This window comes from Artemia franciscana, chromosome 18 (assembly GCF_032884065.1).
Source record: "Artemia franciscana chromosome 18, ASM3288406v1, whole genome shotgun sequence".
Lineage (NCBI taxonomy): Eukaryota > Metazoa > Arthropoda > Branchiopoda > Anostraca > Artemiidae > Artemia > Artemia franciscana.
The window spans coordinates 32934015-32953756 of record NC_088880.1 but is presented as its reverse complement, the minus strand read 5'-3'; the positions used below and the strand labels follow the sequence as shown (position 1 = coordinate 32953756).

At 33.6% G+C, this 19742-nt stretch overlaps 2 protein-coding genes across 7 annotated transcripts in view; one reads left to right on the top strand and one right to left on the bottom strand.

The window, feature by feature from the left end:
- LOC136038892 (lysosomal Pro-X carboxypeptidase-like) overlaps positions 1 to 4959 on the top strand; it is a 34672-nt gene extending 29713 nt beyond the window's left edge. Inside the window, exons 7-8 of the mRNA XM_065722368.1 lie at positions 637 to 824; positions 4610 to 4959. Of these exons, the coding sequence (XP_065578440.1) occupies positions 637 to 824; positions 4610 to 4808 (387 nt within the window). The 3' untranslated portion in view covers positions 4809 to 4959. The remainder of the gene's footprint in view (positions 1 to 636; positions 825 to 4609) is intronic.
- A 5682-nt stretch (positions 4960 to 10641) lies between these two features.
- Positions 10642 to 19742, bottom strand: part of LOC136038891 (transcriptional regulator ATRX homolog) — a 103423-nt gene continuing 94322 nt past the window's right edge. For all 6 annotated transcript variants that reach the window (XM_065722366.1, XM_065722363.1, XM_065722362.1 and 3 more), the window contains one exon: positions 10642 to 14418. In XM_065722366.1, the coding sequence (XP_065578438.1) occupies positions 13987 to 14418 (432 nt within the window). In that variant the 3' untranslated portion in view covers positions 10642 to 13986. The remainder of the gene's footprint in view (positions 14419 to 19742) is intronic.

Here is a 19742-nt window from a genome sequence, read left to right as displayed (position 1 = left end):
AGTTCCCAACTTTTGTGCAAAAATTTAACTTACTCTTTAAAATAAAAAGGAGGAAGATCTTCGAGAAGGTCAAACTGGACGTTTCAGTTGCTGAGTCTTTTTTACAGGATGGTAAGCATAAATCCCTACCGTGCGGCAGCAGGATTCGAACCTGCGCCCAGTATTACGAGACAGAGCCTCAATCCACTTTGCTACCATAAAAGGAACTTAATTTTTATCAAGAGTATGTTCAATATATATCGTATGTTAAAACGTTAGAGAAAAGAGCAGAAGTTAGAGTAAAAAGGGGGCTTGTAATTTTATCCCACTTAGTGCAAAAAAATAATTACAGACACTTAGACTTAGACGAAATCAGTGCCACATGTGGATCAGTTTGAAGGAGTCCTTTCAGTTTCTGCACCACGTGTTCAGAAAAAAGGTTTGTACTTTGCAGTAATAATGACAGGAACGACCACTTTTGATTACATAAAAGTCATTTTTTAATTTCTACACAAAATTCATCACTTGCCACATGATTCAAAAAATGAAAGCTGGGTATCTAGTGATGATTGCAAAGAAAGGGGAGTAATTGAATTTTCCGCGTGGTGGAACTGAACTGAAGCACGGTCGATTCGGTAGTCATAAATTCTATTTCAGGCTTGCACAGAGATGGTAATGCCAATGTGCAATGATGGAAAAAGAGATTTCTTTGAACCAATGAAATGGAACTTTTCATCTTATACGGAAGACTGTCACAAAAAATTTGGAGTTAAACCCCGCCTACACTGGGCTGAAATTGAATTCGGTGGGAAAAAACTTGAAGCTTCGTCCAACATAGTTTTCAGGTAAGATTTAAACCTTTAATAGAGACCTTCAACTATGGTTTTGAGGCACCATTGACTGTGAACATACCTAAAGGTTAATTATAAATTTACTAGCAGCAGCACGACAGATGGTACCCTATGCGCCACAGATGGCACTGGAGTGGCTAAGGTCTATGGTAAGGCAAGCACCTGTCGAGTACCAGACATAATGAAAACGTAGTGTATGCTTTTTTGTAAGGACTAAAGAAAAAAAATTCCCCTCCCCACCAACACAAATTTCGAAGACCCTTACAGCCTCTCCCATAAAAATATGTTCCTTAAAGTTTCAATTCGATCCCCAATAACTATTTCAGTGAATGCTTCGGAAAGTGTAAAAAGGTTTACTCATATAGCTTCAGGTATCCGTTGTATACAATCGCACGATTATTTTCAGAGCTGTAAATTAGTGAATTGCTAAGAGTTATGGGCGATTACAGTTGTAGAGTGTTAATAAGTTCAAATTGATTATAAATTATGCATTTGAGATACATGGGACAATTTCTTAAACCTACGTGATAACAAGAGTTTTCATTGACTTAGTTGTGCCAAAATTTATATTTTTGTTTGTTAAATAGAACAGGTTCGCAAATGCCCAAATATTTCCCTGAAAACTATTTTATAAATGTGAAATAACATGCGAGAGTCTATTCTCTCAAAATAATCCAATTTTTTTTTTTTACTGAAAACTCAACTTCGTCTTTTCAAGAAAATAGTGGACGCTATTTAGCAGTACAATTCGACCGTAATGCCATCTCTGTTTTTCTAATGCGCCAGGGTACAAATTCTAACATTAGAACAAAGACTTCCAATATTTTAGAAAAATGCAGACTAGGGAAAACTAAACAGGCTAATAGTTACTATGAAAAATAGTTTGAATGCAGCCGAAAAATTTGAACCCTAAGACAATCGGGCTGGTAAAAACATAAGTATGCCTTACTATGTTTATTTTTAACTATGTATGTACTTTTCACTATGCTTAGCTTTTTTAGTTGTCGTTAATTCATAAGGTTTTACGATCATTCAGTTAGCAGTTTACATTTTTCTATTCAGAAATCTCCTTTTACTTTTAAATGAAAAATTATTACTTTTTTTTAAATGAAATCCCCCAAGATTTTTTTTAAGTCAGATAATCTTCTCTTTAAATAAGCACCTATTCAAAGACGTTTTTCCTAACTTTTAAAAACTAAAGAATAATTATTCCCAAGTCAAATAAAGTTCCTCCCCTAATTGGCAATTAAGATTTGTTGTTGTCTATAAAAACATATATTTAAAGGCTTCGTTGCCAGGAAAAAATAGAAGTATAGTCTTATTGGCTGAATTCCCACCATTGCGTTGGATAGTCTTCATGAGAAATTTGAAACAGGGGGGAGGGGGTGTAAATAGAAAATTTTCAATTTTGAGTATTCTTTTGTCAAAAACAAAATTGTCACAAAAATTTAGATTTTGGGGCTTTTTCAAGTTCTTTTGACGATGGAGGGATAGGAACTTGTAAAAAAAATGTGTTTGACCTAATTAATTATTTTTACACAACCTCAACTTGTTGAACAGAACTGTAAAACTTTTCCATCACATAAAGAAGCAAACAATTTTCAAACAAGAATTCTCCAGGCATTGTAAGGCTAGTGAAAAAGTATCGAACCACCGATTGAAAAAGTATCGCACCACCAAAAGAAAAAAAACGAAAAAAAAACGCGAATTATAAATGAAGAAAGCTTTTATCTTTTGTGACAAAAGTGCGGTTACTTAAGGTCAAAAGTTCTCTAGGCCCGTAGTCTTAGTTTAAGAGCTGTGGAAAGACCATCATTGTTGACTGCTGAGTAGTAATATATATGCTATAAACCTATATGTTTTCAGACTCAGTTGCTAGTACAGCACGAATATACGCAGATCAGATATATACCATTATCGTCATCATCAGTATCATCATCATATATGTTGAATTGACAGTGTTTGTAATACTCAAGCATGGACAGCGTTATGCCAGAGAGGAGTAAATCCGTCGGTAATTCACGTGCTTCGTTTTTGGTACTCCCATTCTTACCTTCGCCTTAAGTCATAAGATAATTCTTATTTTGGTCATATCCCTCTTCGTTGCGGAGTAAGACAAAGGGGAGTTCTTTCTCCGTATATTTTTAATGTTTGTATTGAAGATGTGTTATCAAAAATATCGACTACATGCGTACTAGGACCATCTGATATCTCATATCTGGTTTATGCGGATGACCTTCTTCTGACTAGTCAAACTGAGTCTGATCTTGCCCGTTCAGTGAAGTCAGTTACTTCTGCTTTCCGCGATATCGGCCTGTACCTAAATATTGACAAATGTGAGTTTCTTGTTTTCAACGGTAATAATTGTTCAGAATCACTATACTGTGGTAGTTTTAGTATTCCCCGTGTTAAATCGTTTCATTGGCTCGGCATAACAGTTTGCGATTCTATGAATGCTCTCCGGTCTCGTGCTGTCAAAGATATTAGTGATAAGCTGAAACTCGGTTACTCTAAGATTGTGGTAAATCGTGGACATTATAGGAGAAGAGCGTTAACTCGGCTTTACTCAAATTTTTGTGATCATTCTGTACTCTTGTGTACTGGTATTCGGCCACTTCTGTTGACCGGTGATCCAAAACGTATTCGCATAAATTATTACCGGTACTGCAAATTTCTTTTATATCTGCCTCGTTCTTACCGGAATATAAAACTGGTTAAAAAGTATTGTGCAACAGATATTACTGGTGTTCTCGAAAAATTATGTGCCAAGATAGCTATTGAAGCGCCTTATAGGCTAGGGTGTTTTCATCGCCTTATCCGTCTTTTTTCTGTATGTGATTAACTTTGTTTCTTGTTTTTCTTTTGCTGTTTTTCTTTTCTATTTACTCCACTTAACCTCTGTTTTGTAAAGTGGGTGATAAATAAATTATTATTATTATTTTCTTTATTAATATTTCTTTGGATGGTGAATTAGTCACTTTACCATTTAAAACGAAATATTTAACTTTTTGCTGAATCCATTTCGACTCTTCTTTTCAAAATTATAAAATTAAATTGTTGAAACATTGACTTTGAAACTAGATAATCATTTATTGGAACTTGCCCTCCTTGATTTTTTCCCCTCCCAGCTACATTTTGAAAACATCTTTTTTGATATTTTCATTGAAAAATGCCTTTTGGTATTTTCATTGAACAAAAACGAAACAAATCAAAAAAAAAGAAATCCCCTCTTAACCCCCAGAATCTTAAAAATATATTTTATCCCTTTCACACGCACTTTCGTGAATTGGCGCCACTGAACTCAACGACCTTATATTCGCCATTTCAACGTTTGCTATCCTCTTACTAACCCTACAATAATTGATTTTGTTAAACATCTTCAAGTGGACAGTTATGTTGAAAAATGGCAAAAAAATTAACAAAAAGAGGAGACACTAAGACACTACTAACTATGTAAAAAAACTTTTTTTTTTATTGGGGCCAATACCCTTACTTTAGTATTTTCGACGATTTGATTTCAACAGTGCCCTTTTTATTTCGATCCGTTGCCATTTTTCAGGGGGTTTCAAGCCATTTTTTAAAACTATTCGGTTGCATCACAATATGTGACAATATCATTTATACATAAACCAATATAAGATTACAATCTTTAAAATATGTAATAATAAACAATAAGGTTCACTCATTAAAAAAAAAAATGTTAAGTGACTTATGCGCCCCCCCCTCCAAATATTTTGGACAATATTCCCCTTGCATTAAATATTTTTCTATGGTTCTAGTAATGGTTTGCTGGACCCCTGGTCAAGTGGAGGTGTGATGAGTAGCATATCAGCCAAGCTTCCAGCAGTCATAATTCCAGAAGGGGCACATCATTTAGACTTACGAGCATCAGATCCTGCTGATCCACCATCTGTTATAAAAGCTAGAAAACTGGAGAAATATTACATAAGAACCTGGATAAAAATGATGAAGCACTAAGTTTGGTAGCATGATTCACTCCACTGATTTGTGCAGCTTTCTGTGTGATTTTCTATTTTCTATGATTTGTGATTCTTCTAGTAAATTGATTTTTCATTTGTTTATTCATGACTATATAGCAGAAAATTTGAAATAAATTTGTGAATCTCCATTTATCTTTGAAATAAATGTTTGTCAGGAAACGCACGCTCCAAACAGGGTATACATAATTTCTTTTGGCTCAGCAAGCCTCTGGCCCAATCTCTAGTCAGGATATATCTTTTGTCTTTGAATTTGTTCCAGAACTCAACCACATTAGTGGTTACGAAAAGCAACAACAGAAAATTTCTTCCCATTCTTCTCAACATTTAATGGTTTTGAAGGGAAGTTAATCAAATAGTTTGGATGTTTTTCTCAATACCTTTTTTTTAACTAAGTTAAATCACTTTTTCATGAATTTTTTTTACGTATATTTGTACATCAGCTATTATTAAGAAGCAGCAGTAGGACATTGTGTAGGCAAGAGAGATGGGGAGCATATACGTAAAAGAGCTCATTTCAATGCTCAAATTTTCTAGCTCTGTGTGAGCCTAGAGATAAATAGAGGACAGGGTGAGGGCAGATGCCTCAAAAAGTGTGTTTTAATGCCCCAATATCTAAAGTCATATTGAGCCTTCAAGAAAACGTAAAATGAGGGAAACGTAAAATTCCCTCCTGGAGAGGAGGGAATCAAATGAATTTTCAGGGTACATATGCCTCAAATTGGCATTAAGGGAGGGGGGACTTCTATATATCAAACTATAGTCCCTCTAAGATTGTACAGTTTTTCTCTTTTTTTGCGCAAAAAGTTTTACTGTTAAATGTTCTAGCCATTAGAATAATTTGCTTTACAATTCCAGAATAGTTGCAGGTTTTCAACAATGTTACTAATTTACTAGTGGACAGCCTAAACTTCATTGTATCCCCGACAAGATCTTCAGTTGGTTTAAAACTAGCAACACATTTTGCCCAATATATTAGCTTCTTTTGTTATATTAGCGTAAAAGTGTGAAATAGTTAGGACTGCAAATATGACTAATCCCCCTGTAGATTACAACTAATGGAGAAATCTGAAAATAAGGGTCAAGATTTTGATGACTCACCAGCAGCCATTACAGCGCCTTAAAAAAGAAAGAAAACCCAACAGAGCAAGAATCAAAAGTGTATAACCCCGCCCCTAATCTCTCGTCTTGAGTGTGGCCACTCATATGAGCTTAGGTGCTGTCGCAGTAACACTCAGTTCTAAACTTCTCCACTCACACGGAGGGATCTAACTTAGTGAATGAAATTGTGTCATCATTAAGAGATGATGTTTTATTTAAATGTTGACGACTGTAGAAGTTAAACTAAAGAAAAAAATGGGAATTACTTTCCTATTATTCTGGAAAAAAAGTGGGCTTCAATTTCATTCTTTTACATGATTGACGTGTTTTTGTAGGCCAATCACATTATTTGAGCGAATATCAGAAAGGGGGACTTATCAGAGACAAACTACCACTTCTGCTACTACTACTAACAGCTCACCGAAGCACCAAGCCACCTAAGGCTAACATAGCTACGCATTCTCCTCCTCCGTCCTAATCTATTCATATTGGTCTCTTGACAAAATCTAAGCGAATGGGATTTCACCAAATCATTGTCGCAGCAATGACTGCTCCTAAGTTCCCTACAACCGACAACTTAAAAAGAGGAAGAATAGAGCAAAACATGGTCTTCGCTTGCGCAGAAGACATGCAACGTCATGAAAATGCAAAATAAGTGGGCGAGGAGAAAAATACATTTAACATTTATCTGCACATCGAAATACCAACTGAAGCGGACTATTGATTAATGTTCTGTTTTGTTCATTAATAAATTCACTAGTCACAAAGAAAAAATAACTAGGACTGGGGCATTCGTAATGCTGCCTCTTCTGAGGCAGCATTAGACTTTACGATTTTTAGCGATTTATGTGTTCAAGGATAATTTTACAATCTTTGGAACTTGTTCTAATGGTAACCCCTTGTCTAATGATTGAGAAAAAACGAACAAATTCTTTTTAATACCATCAAAAAATGGCAATGGAATTCAACCGTCTAGCCTCTGGCGGCTTTATTTGACCAAAAAAAAAAAAAAAAACTGCATAGCTGCCTTTTTTAAGACTAAAAAAAGACTAGTTGTCTAACATTAAGTCAACTAGTCTTTTTATCCTGCCAATTTTCCCCGAGCTAACCTAGGCCTACTGTATGCGTACTACACTTTGACTTTAAAATAATTCTTGAAAATGAAAAGTGCTAATTAACCATCACTTATTTCATTAATTATTTCAGCTTGTCCTATTGCAACAGAAATTAATCAAATTTACAGTTTTCTTTGACATTTTATACTTTTTTTTAGAAAGTCGTCAGACGCCACATGGTAAGCGGCGTCAATATCTTTTAACCCCTGTCTGTGCATATCGAAACACTGAATTTCCATCTCATGTAAGTTTTTCGTTCTTTTTGCAACTGGAAATCAAGCAGTTTCAGAATGTTAACTGTTTTTAAATTGCTTGGATGGACACAAAAGCCATATAAATCTAATATTTAACCTGGAGGCATTTGACAGTACCTGATTCCAGTGCAGATGAGGCATACAAAGCAAACATTGTGCAGCTTGCAGACGGCAGGCCATTTTCCAAGTTACAAATTTGTGACGTCGGGCAAGAATCTTCAATCGAATCAAGGCTTAGTCCATCATTTAAGCCAGTACTTTCTGCGTCGACTCTTAAAGAGGAAACTAGAAATTTCAATTTTAAATCGAATAAGCCCTCTCTAAGTTCTTACGACAAACCCTTCTATACCAAGTGGCCGGGAATAAAAAGTAATGCACACATCGCTCTTTACTAATTAGCATCTACTAGGGGCACTTGATACAAGCTATAGTGTAAGTTATCCTATATAAGTTCAGATGAATCAAAGAAGTACAAAGAGGAGAAAACCGAGGCAGAAAAAGTCTTCAGAACCACAAAAAATAGAGCAGTAAAAAGGGGAGAAAGTAAAAGAGATATAAGAAGGTAATTTCAAATTTTATTAGATAATAGTTTTGTCCATGAACCCCGACTCAGTGTTCAGTTAAGAACGTTAGTTCCAAATCAATGAGCAGCGTTGACCGAATGTTTTTACAATCTTGAAAAGAAACGGAGGAATCTGAAACAAAAGCTTCAAATATTTTAGTCATGAAGTTGTGGAATACAAAAGGATACATAAGGGGAAGGAGATAAGGGGGAAAAAGGGGGCTACATAAGGGGCAACATTTGTTGGAATTCTGAGTATACATTTGATGTATGCTAAACAACCCTCTTTGGAAAGATTACATATGCTAGTAGTAAAGAGGATGATTCTTTTTCTCGAACTATCGGAAGTTCTTCTAAATTTTCAAATCTATTGGCTCATTCTAAAAAGAGTTAACATATACCAAAATTTACAGATTAAATATGTAGTTATTTAAAATTCTACATAATCATCTGAATCACCCTCCACGGAGAACTTGTTAGACAGATTTGCCACATACTCCTGTCGCAGATTCAAATCTTGCAGTTTTCTTCCGTTGAAAGTTCTTGCTCAAGAGGTGGGTTTCAGTTGAAAATTTCCAGTTTTCAGTTTAAAGTTCGCAACAACGAACTGATGGTCTGAATAGCAATCAGCACCTTGAAAATTCCTCATATGTTCAAGACACCCTTTTCTATGCTATAAGATTAGGATATGGTCAATTTAGATTCTGGTCCTATCATGAGACGTGTTCCATGTATGCTTGGATATATTTTTATGTGAGAAGCATGTTATCTCAACGATAAGCTTGTTTGTTGTGCTAAAGTCAATTAAGCGAATTTCGTTGTCGTTCATTTCACCAAGCCAATGCTTACCAAGAATGCCTAGGGCGTTTGACGTTGGATCAAAGTCCCCACACAGACTAGCAACGTCATGACGATACATTCCAGCGACAAGAATAACGCACGATAGAAGTCATCCTTACTATGTTCAATTGATTCATTAGTTGGCGCATGATTAACGATGATTGTCAACCTCGCTTGCGAAGTAGCAAAGCGAGAACGAATGATTTTATGAACGAATGATATTTACAAGTTCAAGTGGACTGACATTTTTTTATTGGGCAGAGGAGGATTTGACTCCTCTGCCGGTACCTGATACACATGCCAAATTTCATCGTCCTAGTTTACCTAGAAGTGCCTAAACTAACAAAACCGGGATATACAGACAGACCGACAGAACTTGCGATCGCTATGTCACTTGGTAGATACCAAGTCCCCTAAAAACTCAACCGTTTTTAAAAATCTTGTTCAGGGGCAACCATTATTCATAATTGCAGAAGAAGTCAATCTAAGGCTATATGTTGTTGTTTCTTGAGTGCTTACTTTTTTTACGATGCCCTTCGTAACTACGTTACTAGCCCTTCGTAACTTCGTTACTAGTTATTAACTTCGGAACTTCGTTACTAGCCCTTCGACACCCAAACGCGTTAGCCACTAACTCACCCGACATGAAACTCGATATTTTATGAGAATGAGAAAGTGGCAAGCGGAGCTTTCTTCCCAACCCATAATATCGCTTTAGGAGAGAGATTACAAGATAATTCATCTGTAATGTCTGCCGAGATAAACGCCATAATCATGGCACTAGATTTCCTCATGGTTAATGAATATATGAAAGTTAATATTAATAATATTATAATATATTCTGATTCTTTGTCAAGCCTAGAACTTCTTTCGTCAGCTTCTCAAAATAAGATGGATATTGACACATTTCTTTGTCTTAGGATTATTGATATTTTTGCTTCAAAAGGTATTTTAACTCATATACAGTATATTCCAAGCCACTCAGGTATAATAGGTAACCATAAGGCAGATGAAATAGCCAAAAATGCTTTAAATATTGACCAGCCAAGTGGGAGACCAATCCCCATTAGAGATATTTACCGCTGGAGATTTACAGAGGTACTGATAATTAATAAGAATCCTACCCCATCACCTTTCCCAAGTAAGCACCTTTCCAAGATTTATCATAGGATTCGGTCAGGTTCAAATGGGCTAAATTTTCAGGCATTTTCATATCAGATTCCTAATTCAAGTGGCGAAGTTCCCTCGTCCCCCCTTTGCAGGTCATGTAATCTTAAGAATGAAACAATAGATCACTGCCTATTTGAATGTAATATGCTGACGTCTGCACAGTATACCCTGCGACGTAAAATGGTAGAATGCTTCAAACACCACAAAATTCCACTAACAGCCAAGAGTCTTGCTGACCATACTCTCCCGCAGAGCACAGAGATCAATATATACTCTCTTATAATTCAACTGCTGGTATCAAAAGATATACTCCAAGAAATCTGAGCAGATACAAATCATACAAGACAAACCAGCTCCATAGCTCTGTCGATCTCACAGAGTGAGCCAAAAGGAAAAGGGCTAAATAGTATCAACTGAAAAGCCCGCCCGCTGAATAAGAAGAAGACCCTCATACCAGGTTGAGATGCGCTGACGGATTTCCACTGCTGCAGATCACCTACGACTACGACATCGTCACTGCCATGAAAATCACGAACTCAGTGATTACTTTTAACCTTGATCAGCAGGTGCTTCAGGTATATAACCATATTCCTGACCATAACCAACTATTATAATAGAAACTAAATTTTAAAAAATGCCATTGAGCCGCGTGGTTGAAGCTTTTTGAACAGTAAGTATTACGAGCAGGGATAACAAAAATAAAAGTAGGAAAGAAGACACCAAAGCAAACAAATCTACAGTTTAACCAAGAGATAAAAAAAAAATTCAGAAGACAATTTAAGAATTTATTAGATAAGAATTTTGTCCATCAACTTCAACTCAGTGTACAAGGAACTCAGTTAAAAAGCACTGACAAATACAACTAGTAGCTAACGTGGCAGCAAATATGTCTCAATATTCCTTGTATCTATATGCCCAACAGAGAAAAAAACAATACCAGCAAGAAAAGAATGAATACCGTATACAAAAGATCTACATATCACGGAGTAGTACAAAAATGAAGAGAACTAAAGAGTATAGAAGATTTTCTGTGTATTTAGCGTGCAGCAAGCAAATATCATTTGATATAGATGTCACTTTATACTATGCCGTTGAAACATACAATTACATATTGCCATCTATATTAACCTATCCGCAATAATTGCCTGACACTGTTTAACTAATTACATGCAGAAATTTTACCATACTGAATTCGCAGCAAATAACAATAAATACAATGGAAGAAAAAGAATATCTAGTAAAATAGAATTCCTAATAATAGAGTTTATTCACACAAATGCTAACTTACAAGTCATTAAATGATTTCAGAAACGAATAAAATTAACACTTAGACATATGGTTTTAATTCACGTTTAATGAAAGTGTGTTTTTTATTTAATATTTTTTAACACGCATGAATTTTAACCTTAAGAATTCTATGAATCTAACCAGTTTGAGCCCTTCCTCCTGAAACCGTTGGCCGACTCGCGAATTAGTGAAAAAAAAGAAAAGAAAAAGAAACCTGCATTTTTACCCGTGTCAAAAACAAAGAAAAAAAAAACACAACTAGGTAACATACCTCGGTAATACAGGTTCTAATCTGGCTTCAGACCGCTAGTTAAAGTCCAGGACAAAACATTCTTTTGGTCCCCCTCCCTTACAAACAAACACCTTAGAGAGGGTTCTGTTGACACATTCAACCACTTGAAGTAAATCACGGCCTGTTCAGTAAGACCTAACATTTGACATAGGTATAAATATTCTATTCAAAATTTGCTGACTTAAAATTTTTTACCATATTTTCACACAAGATCGCGACTCATTAAACTTGATAAATATTATTCCCTAATAAACCGAACTGCTTAGCAGTAGAAGCTATAATAAAGAGCTTTCAGATAATTGGAAAGGTTGTATTAAAAGATCTTTTATATGACGCCACAAGTAGCTATTATAACCCAACATGCTCATATATCATGGTAAGCTGTATATGACTATGATAAGTGGGATGAAAATAAAAAAATAAATGTCAGCGCAAGTCCATTATGGTGCTTTCAAGGCACGCCATAGAACCTTCTACAGTATAACTTAAGACTACGTTATTTTAGCCTGCACGTGTGGAGACTAGTTCAGAAGTTGACGAAGTAAATATTCTATGCTTCGTTGTGAAATTAAGTGCTTTAGTGAGAAATGTTAGTTGTTTCATTGGAAATTAATGGAAAAAGTAAACATTTAGTTGACTAAGAATACACAGAACCCTTTAAGTCTAGAGGTAGAAAGTTTTATCCCCTGCAAAGACGCATGAAATATGATCAACTAGTTATATAAAACTAACATTTTGGACAATTCCCAAAGACAGAAAAATGGATCTTGGTTAGCAGCAATGGATTAAGAAAATTAGAAAATAGACAATAAGAAAATTCCCAGACAGAAAAATAGATCTTGGTTAGCAGCAATGGAAAATTAGAAAATAAAAAACAAGAAAATTAGAAAAGAAAAGAGAAAATTAGAATTAGAAAATAAGAAAATTCCCAAAGACAGAAAAATGGAACTTGGTTAGCAACAATGGACAACGACCTCGGAAATCATCAGAGAACTAATTTATGACTTTTTATGCCTTCACATTGGACTTGATTGGTTCCAATATTTTCTTTTCAGAATATTTAGCCACCAAATTGCATCCAATAATACATTTATTTCACCTTGGACACTACTATTCTTACAACTAAAAGTTGCTTTTGCAAGCCTGATTTATAATTTCATGTATAGCATCAGGCTCGGATTTGAATTTACAAAGATGTGAATTTATTTTAATGTTTGTATCGATCATTCTAAAAATTAATTTTGGAATATAAATACATGAATGTCCGAGATTTTACATAAACTAGAATTTAAATTAATAAATGCGTTTCCTGGAATTTGTCCTGTACTACTTATAACCAAGACAAAAAATGGTGCTAAAGTCATTTTTTTCCTCAGAAAATATAAAAGAAATACAAAAGAAGAAATAATAAAAATAAAAAAAAATTGCAGATTTCAGGAGGGGTTCGGTTACTCCTCTTTTCCCAAAAAAGGCTGACATTTTCTGCATATGGGACATGCACATACCTCCCACGATAATTAGATTTTAACCTACCAAGATTCAACAAATGTACAAAAATAAACACAATGGTTCTTATTTACAGACTTAACCCTCTCAGCTTTTTTTTTCATTTAAACTGAATTAGTTTTTCAGCTGTTATAGAAAAAATGCAAATATGTTTGCAGACTTTTCGCATTTTGATACCGACTCCGAATTCTTGTGATTGAAATTTGCCAAAAATTCTACCTGAATTCTGAAAAGAAATTTTTAATGAATATATTTAAAATCAATGCCTAGAAAAAAAATATTAGCTGGAAATCAAACTATAAAAAAGAAAAAGAAAATGCTACCACTTTCATATAAAAACTAGATCACTTCTAATTTTATACAAATATATATATACATATAATAGTTAAAATCTTTTTAAAAGAAACTGTTCTACTTTTCCAAACTAATTATAAATAAACACATTTTTTTTACCATGATTCAAACAGAACTTGCAAAGAGGAGGGGGGGGGAGACTAAAAAGATAGTTGATTGATGGGTCACTCTATGGGTGCCTCCCTCTAAAAAAAAATTCTTTATATCCTGGATAGCTTAGAAAACATTAAATTAAAGCTGAACTTAACAGTTGCTAGACTCATCCAATAAATAAGGGGTCATTGATCAGGTGTCAGTCTATAATTGGCTCCCTTACCTTTTTATATCCTGGATAATATAACAAACCAATAAAATTGACGTTGAACTTAAAACAGTCGCCAAAATCATGTAATACCACAGAAAATGTTTCCATCCAAAAAATAAGAAATTATTGATTAGGTGTCAATGTACAATTGCCTCCCTCTAATTTAAACTTCTTAATACCCTACATTTAGTAAGACAATAAAATTGAAGTTGAACTTAATACAGCTGCTAAAATCATCCAATACCAGAGAAAATGTGTTGCTACTTCACTTTTTAATACGCAACTTCCAACAAATACGAAAAAAAAATTAGGGGTCAGTCTATGCCAACTTTCAACAAAATAATACTAACCACTAACTGTAATACCAGAGAAACTATTTTCCACTCTTATCACTATTCCCTAAAGCCTGCGATAAAAGCGAATCTTTGTCATTCACTTTATTCACTTCAGATGTAACTGGAGTAATTGTCACTTCATTACCTAGCTTTAACGGAAGGTTACCATTCTTATGAGCAGGTACCACTGGTCTACCCATATCCTTTAACTGATTTAACTGTCCTTTAACTGTCTTTAACTGATTCATACCACCCGAAGCTTTGGAGAGAGGCACAGATATCTCTGTTAATCGAGTGGGTCCCTGAGGAAGGAGTTGCTTCACTGATGGTTTAACTCGTGATGGACCTGGCTCAAGCGGTCTGCCCATATTTAATGCCATGGATTGTCTTTGAGGGTACATCATTTGCTGCATTTGTTGGAGTGCCATAAGTCGTTCTCGTTCTGCAAGCGCTTGCTGTTGCATCATAGCCTAAAATATGCACGAATTTTGTGAAACAAGGTAGAAAACCCCGCTGTACTTCACAAGGCATTACCCATCCCAGCATTTTGTGATAGATTAACTTCAAGGGACAACGATCTATTTTCCCTAAAAATCATTTACCCCCCACCCCCCCCGAACTCACTCCCCATGTTTTGCTTCAAGAAAAATCCCCCTTCTTGCCCCGATAAGAGTTTCCAGTGAAAGATATAGAAGAACGTTCATCCCTCACATAGTTGCAATTTTAAATCAATAACCACACCCCCCCCCCTTCTCACTCTACCTTTATCTTAGAGTTTTAGTGTTTATTTTTCAATTGCGCACTTTGTAATGCTTGCTAGATAGACTTTTGTTTAATTTCGTTTTCCCTGTTTTAACTTTACGAGTTTTTATCGATTGACTTTTTATTGATTGCAATTCTATAATTTTGTACTGACACTAAAGTGCGAATTCGGCCATTTTGGGCTTGTGATAGCTGCTTTTTTGAAAAAAAAACTTATCTTATCATTATTTCGCGTAGCTTCAAACAATACGGTTTCCCTTTTTTCCCTTTTTTTCTGGTTTCAATGGAGATCGTCTCAAGTTACGCGAAATGGAACTCTTGTCCCTTAAATTTACGTCAATCTATTACACAGTGCAGGGGTGGGGAATGTTATGTGAAGTACAGCGGGGTTTCTAGCAACAAAATAAAACAAGAAAAACTTTTCTTGTGCAAAGGAAAACATATTTTGTAGACTTTTTACAAGCCCGAGCAGTTATGGTAGCTTAATGCTTTTACATACTTTCGTTCAGCTAAAGTTTGCTGATGAATCATAGGCAAAAGTTTAAATTTTCCTACACAAAAGAGATATTTTTAAAAATTCTGCAAGTCTTGACCAGCAATATTTGACCGATATATTCGAGTTTTAATTAAGAAAAAAAAAAGGAAAAATTCTCCTACATAAAAGAGACCAAGGAATTATAAGAACATGTTACAATAATTTATTATAATTTTAGTGTCTAAATATTAGTTATTACAATTTACACAGCATTTTCAATTATTAGGGAAACTCAATCAAATATTTCGATAAAAATAGAGAAATTCATGTTGGGGTAATTGATTTGGCCTATGAACAGCTGAAATATAACAGGACTGATATCGAATATTCTTATTTACTGATTATGAATAATTTCTCCATTCATCTTTATACTTATAATTTCGATAACCTTAGCAGTACTATTTCGTCTGGAAAATTGTATTTATTTTATGACTAAATTAATTATTATACAAACAGTATTATATAATTATTATTTAGAAGAACGCATTTTTCTTATTGATAATAATTATATATATATATATATATATATATATATATATATATATATAAAACTAGTATATTATATTCTAGGTATTAAACCTGTAATATATAAGTATGTTATATACTTTCTGGGCCAAACAACTACAAGAACTGCTTGTTGAAAATTTATTGGGATGAATAAAAATTATTAAGAAAGCATGAATTTTAGCTTTGATCTTTTTGGAAATATAAATATATATATATATATATATATATATATATATATATATATATATATATATATATATATATATATATATATATATATATATATATATATATATATATAAAACTAGTATATTATATACTTTCTGGGCCAAACAACTACAAGAACTGCTTGTTGAAAATTTATTGGGATGAATAAAAATTATTGAGTAAGCATGAATTTTAGCTTTGATCTTTTTAGAAATATATATATATATATATATATATATATATATATATATATATATATATATATATATATATATATATATATATATATATATATATATATATATATATATATATATATATATATATATATATATATATATATATATATAAATATATATATATATATATATAGATGATGTTATGTGCATGTTTTTTTTTTATCTGATTCACCTCAAATCAACCGTTTGGTTTTGGGTGAATCATTTTGATAGTATGTAAATTGTTGTTAAGATTGAATAAAAATATCAAATCAGAAAAAAGAGAATGATTGAAATTACTTTATTTTGGTATTATCAGCCAAAAATGAGCGACAAAATATTCCAAAATAGAGTTCTAGAACTCTATTATAGAACATGATTGCCCTAGATAAAGACAACACCTACCATTGACTGACAGTAACTAAGCGAAAACTAAAAGAAAAACAGTGATTGAATGACTAAAATTATATAATAAACAACACAAACCTAGCATCTTGTTAACAAATAAAAATTGAAAAGAAAAGTATATATCATTGAGCAGCTAAAAATCTAAGCTATGCATTAATCTCTCTATTTTTAAAATTTCTCAAGATTATATACTTGAAATTAATAGTTGATTGACTTACCTACATTATCATATATTAGAATGACCAAGTAGGATATCCTATTTTGGAGTATTTAAACCTTTACTTGACCATTGACGTATCAATAAAAATTATTTTAATATCACTTTTCTTATTTAATCTGACGTATTCTCACTAGCCTATATTGTTCAATAGAAAACGTTTATAACTCCCAACTAATTAATGAAATACTCGATTATATGATGTAGGTTAATTGGGCGGTACAATCGTACGGTTTGGCTCTTTTGTGAATAGGAAAAGTTTCCGCTCATTTCTTCCCATGATTCAGGGTTGCAACAAGGTAAAACTTTACGTAGTGAGAATGAGAAAGATCTTACTGGTTTTATAACAACCAAAAGAAAAACCGTAGAAAATCTTGATTTTCGGGTAAAATTATGCCTAAAATGGAGCCAGAGGAGCAAAATCTTTGAAGCCTCATTATTTTTTATTTGCCCCAAGATTTCCAAAAGCATCAATAAATGAAGCTTTTTGTGCACTTTTGGTCTAATAGTTAAAAACTTAGAATCCGGATACGAATTAAAAAAAAAAAAAATCATTCAATTTATCAACCTTGGAAGAAAAAGAAAAAAAGAGTACCGAGTTTTTCGTCAAAAAAGGACCCACTGTAATCACGAAAAAATGGCATTTTTTGCACTAAAATTATATACTTAGTATCGTGGGGCACCAACTCATGAAAATGAGGAGAGGAGGGGCAAGGACTTTTTTCCTGATTTTTCATAGAAATACAAAGAAAAAAAATAAATTCTAAATAGAAACATTTCTGTTTTTTTTCTGTATTTATTTTTTAATCATAATACCCAAACAAGGGTACTTTTCGAATTCTGTGGGATAATTGAAGCCCCCCTTGCACCCGTACTAGATATAATCTTCCATTATTCCTAACGTTTTGAAGGATTTGAATTGAGACAAAATATCAACAAAATTAAAACATGGAGTGTGTAGTATAGAGTCATTCTGGTCTATAGTCAGGGTTCACAATATATGCCAATCAAATGCTAAAACTGAGAGACGTAGTAACGTCATGGACTTATCAGGCCCGGATCGACTTGATGTGGGGCCCGGTTGGATATTTTTTACGAGGACCTCTCTAAATATTAAATTTCTAAGCAAATTTAAATTACTTAAAAATCAAATTCATTTTTAGCTATAATTTAGGTGACAATGTAATTCGACCAATCATGCAGTAGCCTCCAAATAAATCACCCTCGTTGGCTACTTTTCACTACACACTTGTGTAGTTTACCGCATCTTTGTAGGCTTTTACATTTTGAAGGCGAATAAGATTTCGATGGCGTTGTTCTTCTAACGTAACATTTCTTTCTTCTTCAATTTCATTTTTGACCTGTTCTGAATATTGCTGTCGCTTGTCTTCGATCATATTCTTCAATTGTCTTCAAACTTATTCTTCAAATCTATTTTTGACCCGTTCATATGCTCGCTTTCACTTGTCTGCTGACCCAACAATTCTTCTTTCTTCGCTTTCATTTTTGACACGTTCTGATTCCCACTGTTGGTTGTAATTTGACACGTTCTGATTCTCACAACCGTTTGTTTTCTAAATGCATATTTCTTTGTTCTCGCTGTTGCATATCTTCTAACCAGACATTTCTTGGTTCTTCATTTTCATTTTTGATTGTTCTGACCCCTATTTTCGCATGTCTTATAACAACATATTTTTCTGTTCTTCATTTTCGTTCTTCAGTACGCTAGTTATAATTCTTGCTGCCACTTATCTTTAAAACGTATATTTTTTTGTTCTTCAATTTTATCTTTTCAAAAAAAAAAAAAAAAAAAAAAAAAAAAAAAAAAGAAGAAGAAGAGAGAAACGAGGATAATGCGACCCAGAGAGAACTGTGTAGACTATATTTCAAATCTTTCGGTCAAAACCTCTGCTTGACCGTCCTCAGTGAACGATAAAAAAACTACTAATAAAAATCCAAGGATAATACAGAAAAAAAAAAGAAAAAAAAAAGAAAAATCAAACCTCAAATCAAAGACAAGAACTAAAATATGACGACCCTCTCAATGTAACGGCGAAAGGGTAACATAATAAAAATACAATACTGAATGGCAATTTAATTTTTTAATTTAATATAATGAGCATTTTTAAAAGCGAATCGCTTCCCAGGTAAAACACCATCATATATTAGGTTACGTTGTGAAATAAGATTTTGTTGATTTATACAAAACCGATTAGAATTGAATAGTTCAGTACAAGTGGGGCTTGAATAGATTTCTCCAGTGTCTTTTCGGAGCAACCTTTAGGTGAATATGATTTTTATTATTAAAACTTGTACGAGACCTTTAATGGGGGCAAAAATAGAATGGTGTGGATTGTCATACACATGTTGAGCCAAGGCGGAATCAAAAGTCTCAGGCCTTTGGCGTAGCTCCTTAGCTTTGTTGATAGAGGACTTGTGTTGCGACAACCTCTCCCCCAATTGCTGGTGGGTTCTTCCATCATAGAAACAACCACAAGAACAGGGAACCCTATAAACACCACTATCCAAAATGGGGCTCGTTTTATCTTTGCCGCTATTAAAACAATTCTGAATTTTGTTAGTTTTTGAAGGTGCCATTTAAGTTATGTTTGTTTTTGTTTTTTTTAGAATTCTTTGCAGTTTGTTACTTAATTTGGGAAATAAGAAAGTCTTAACTGTTAAAGAAAAGTAAGTCTGTTTAAAAAAGCCTGTAAGTGTGTTTACTGTTTTAACTGGGAAGCGATTAGCTTTTAAAATACTCTGTATAAATTAAAAAAATGGTCGCAGAAATTATTCAATTTTTATCCTTTGTAATTGTCGTTTTCACAAGTGTTCTAACTACATTTTTCTTTGTTCTTTATTTTCGTTTATCATCGCTACGACATTTTTTCAATGCCCTTTGCTTTAGCTACTCGGACTGGTCTTGTAATTTTTGATAGT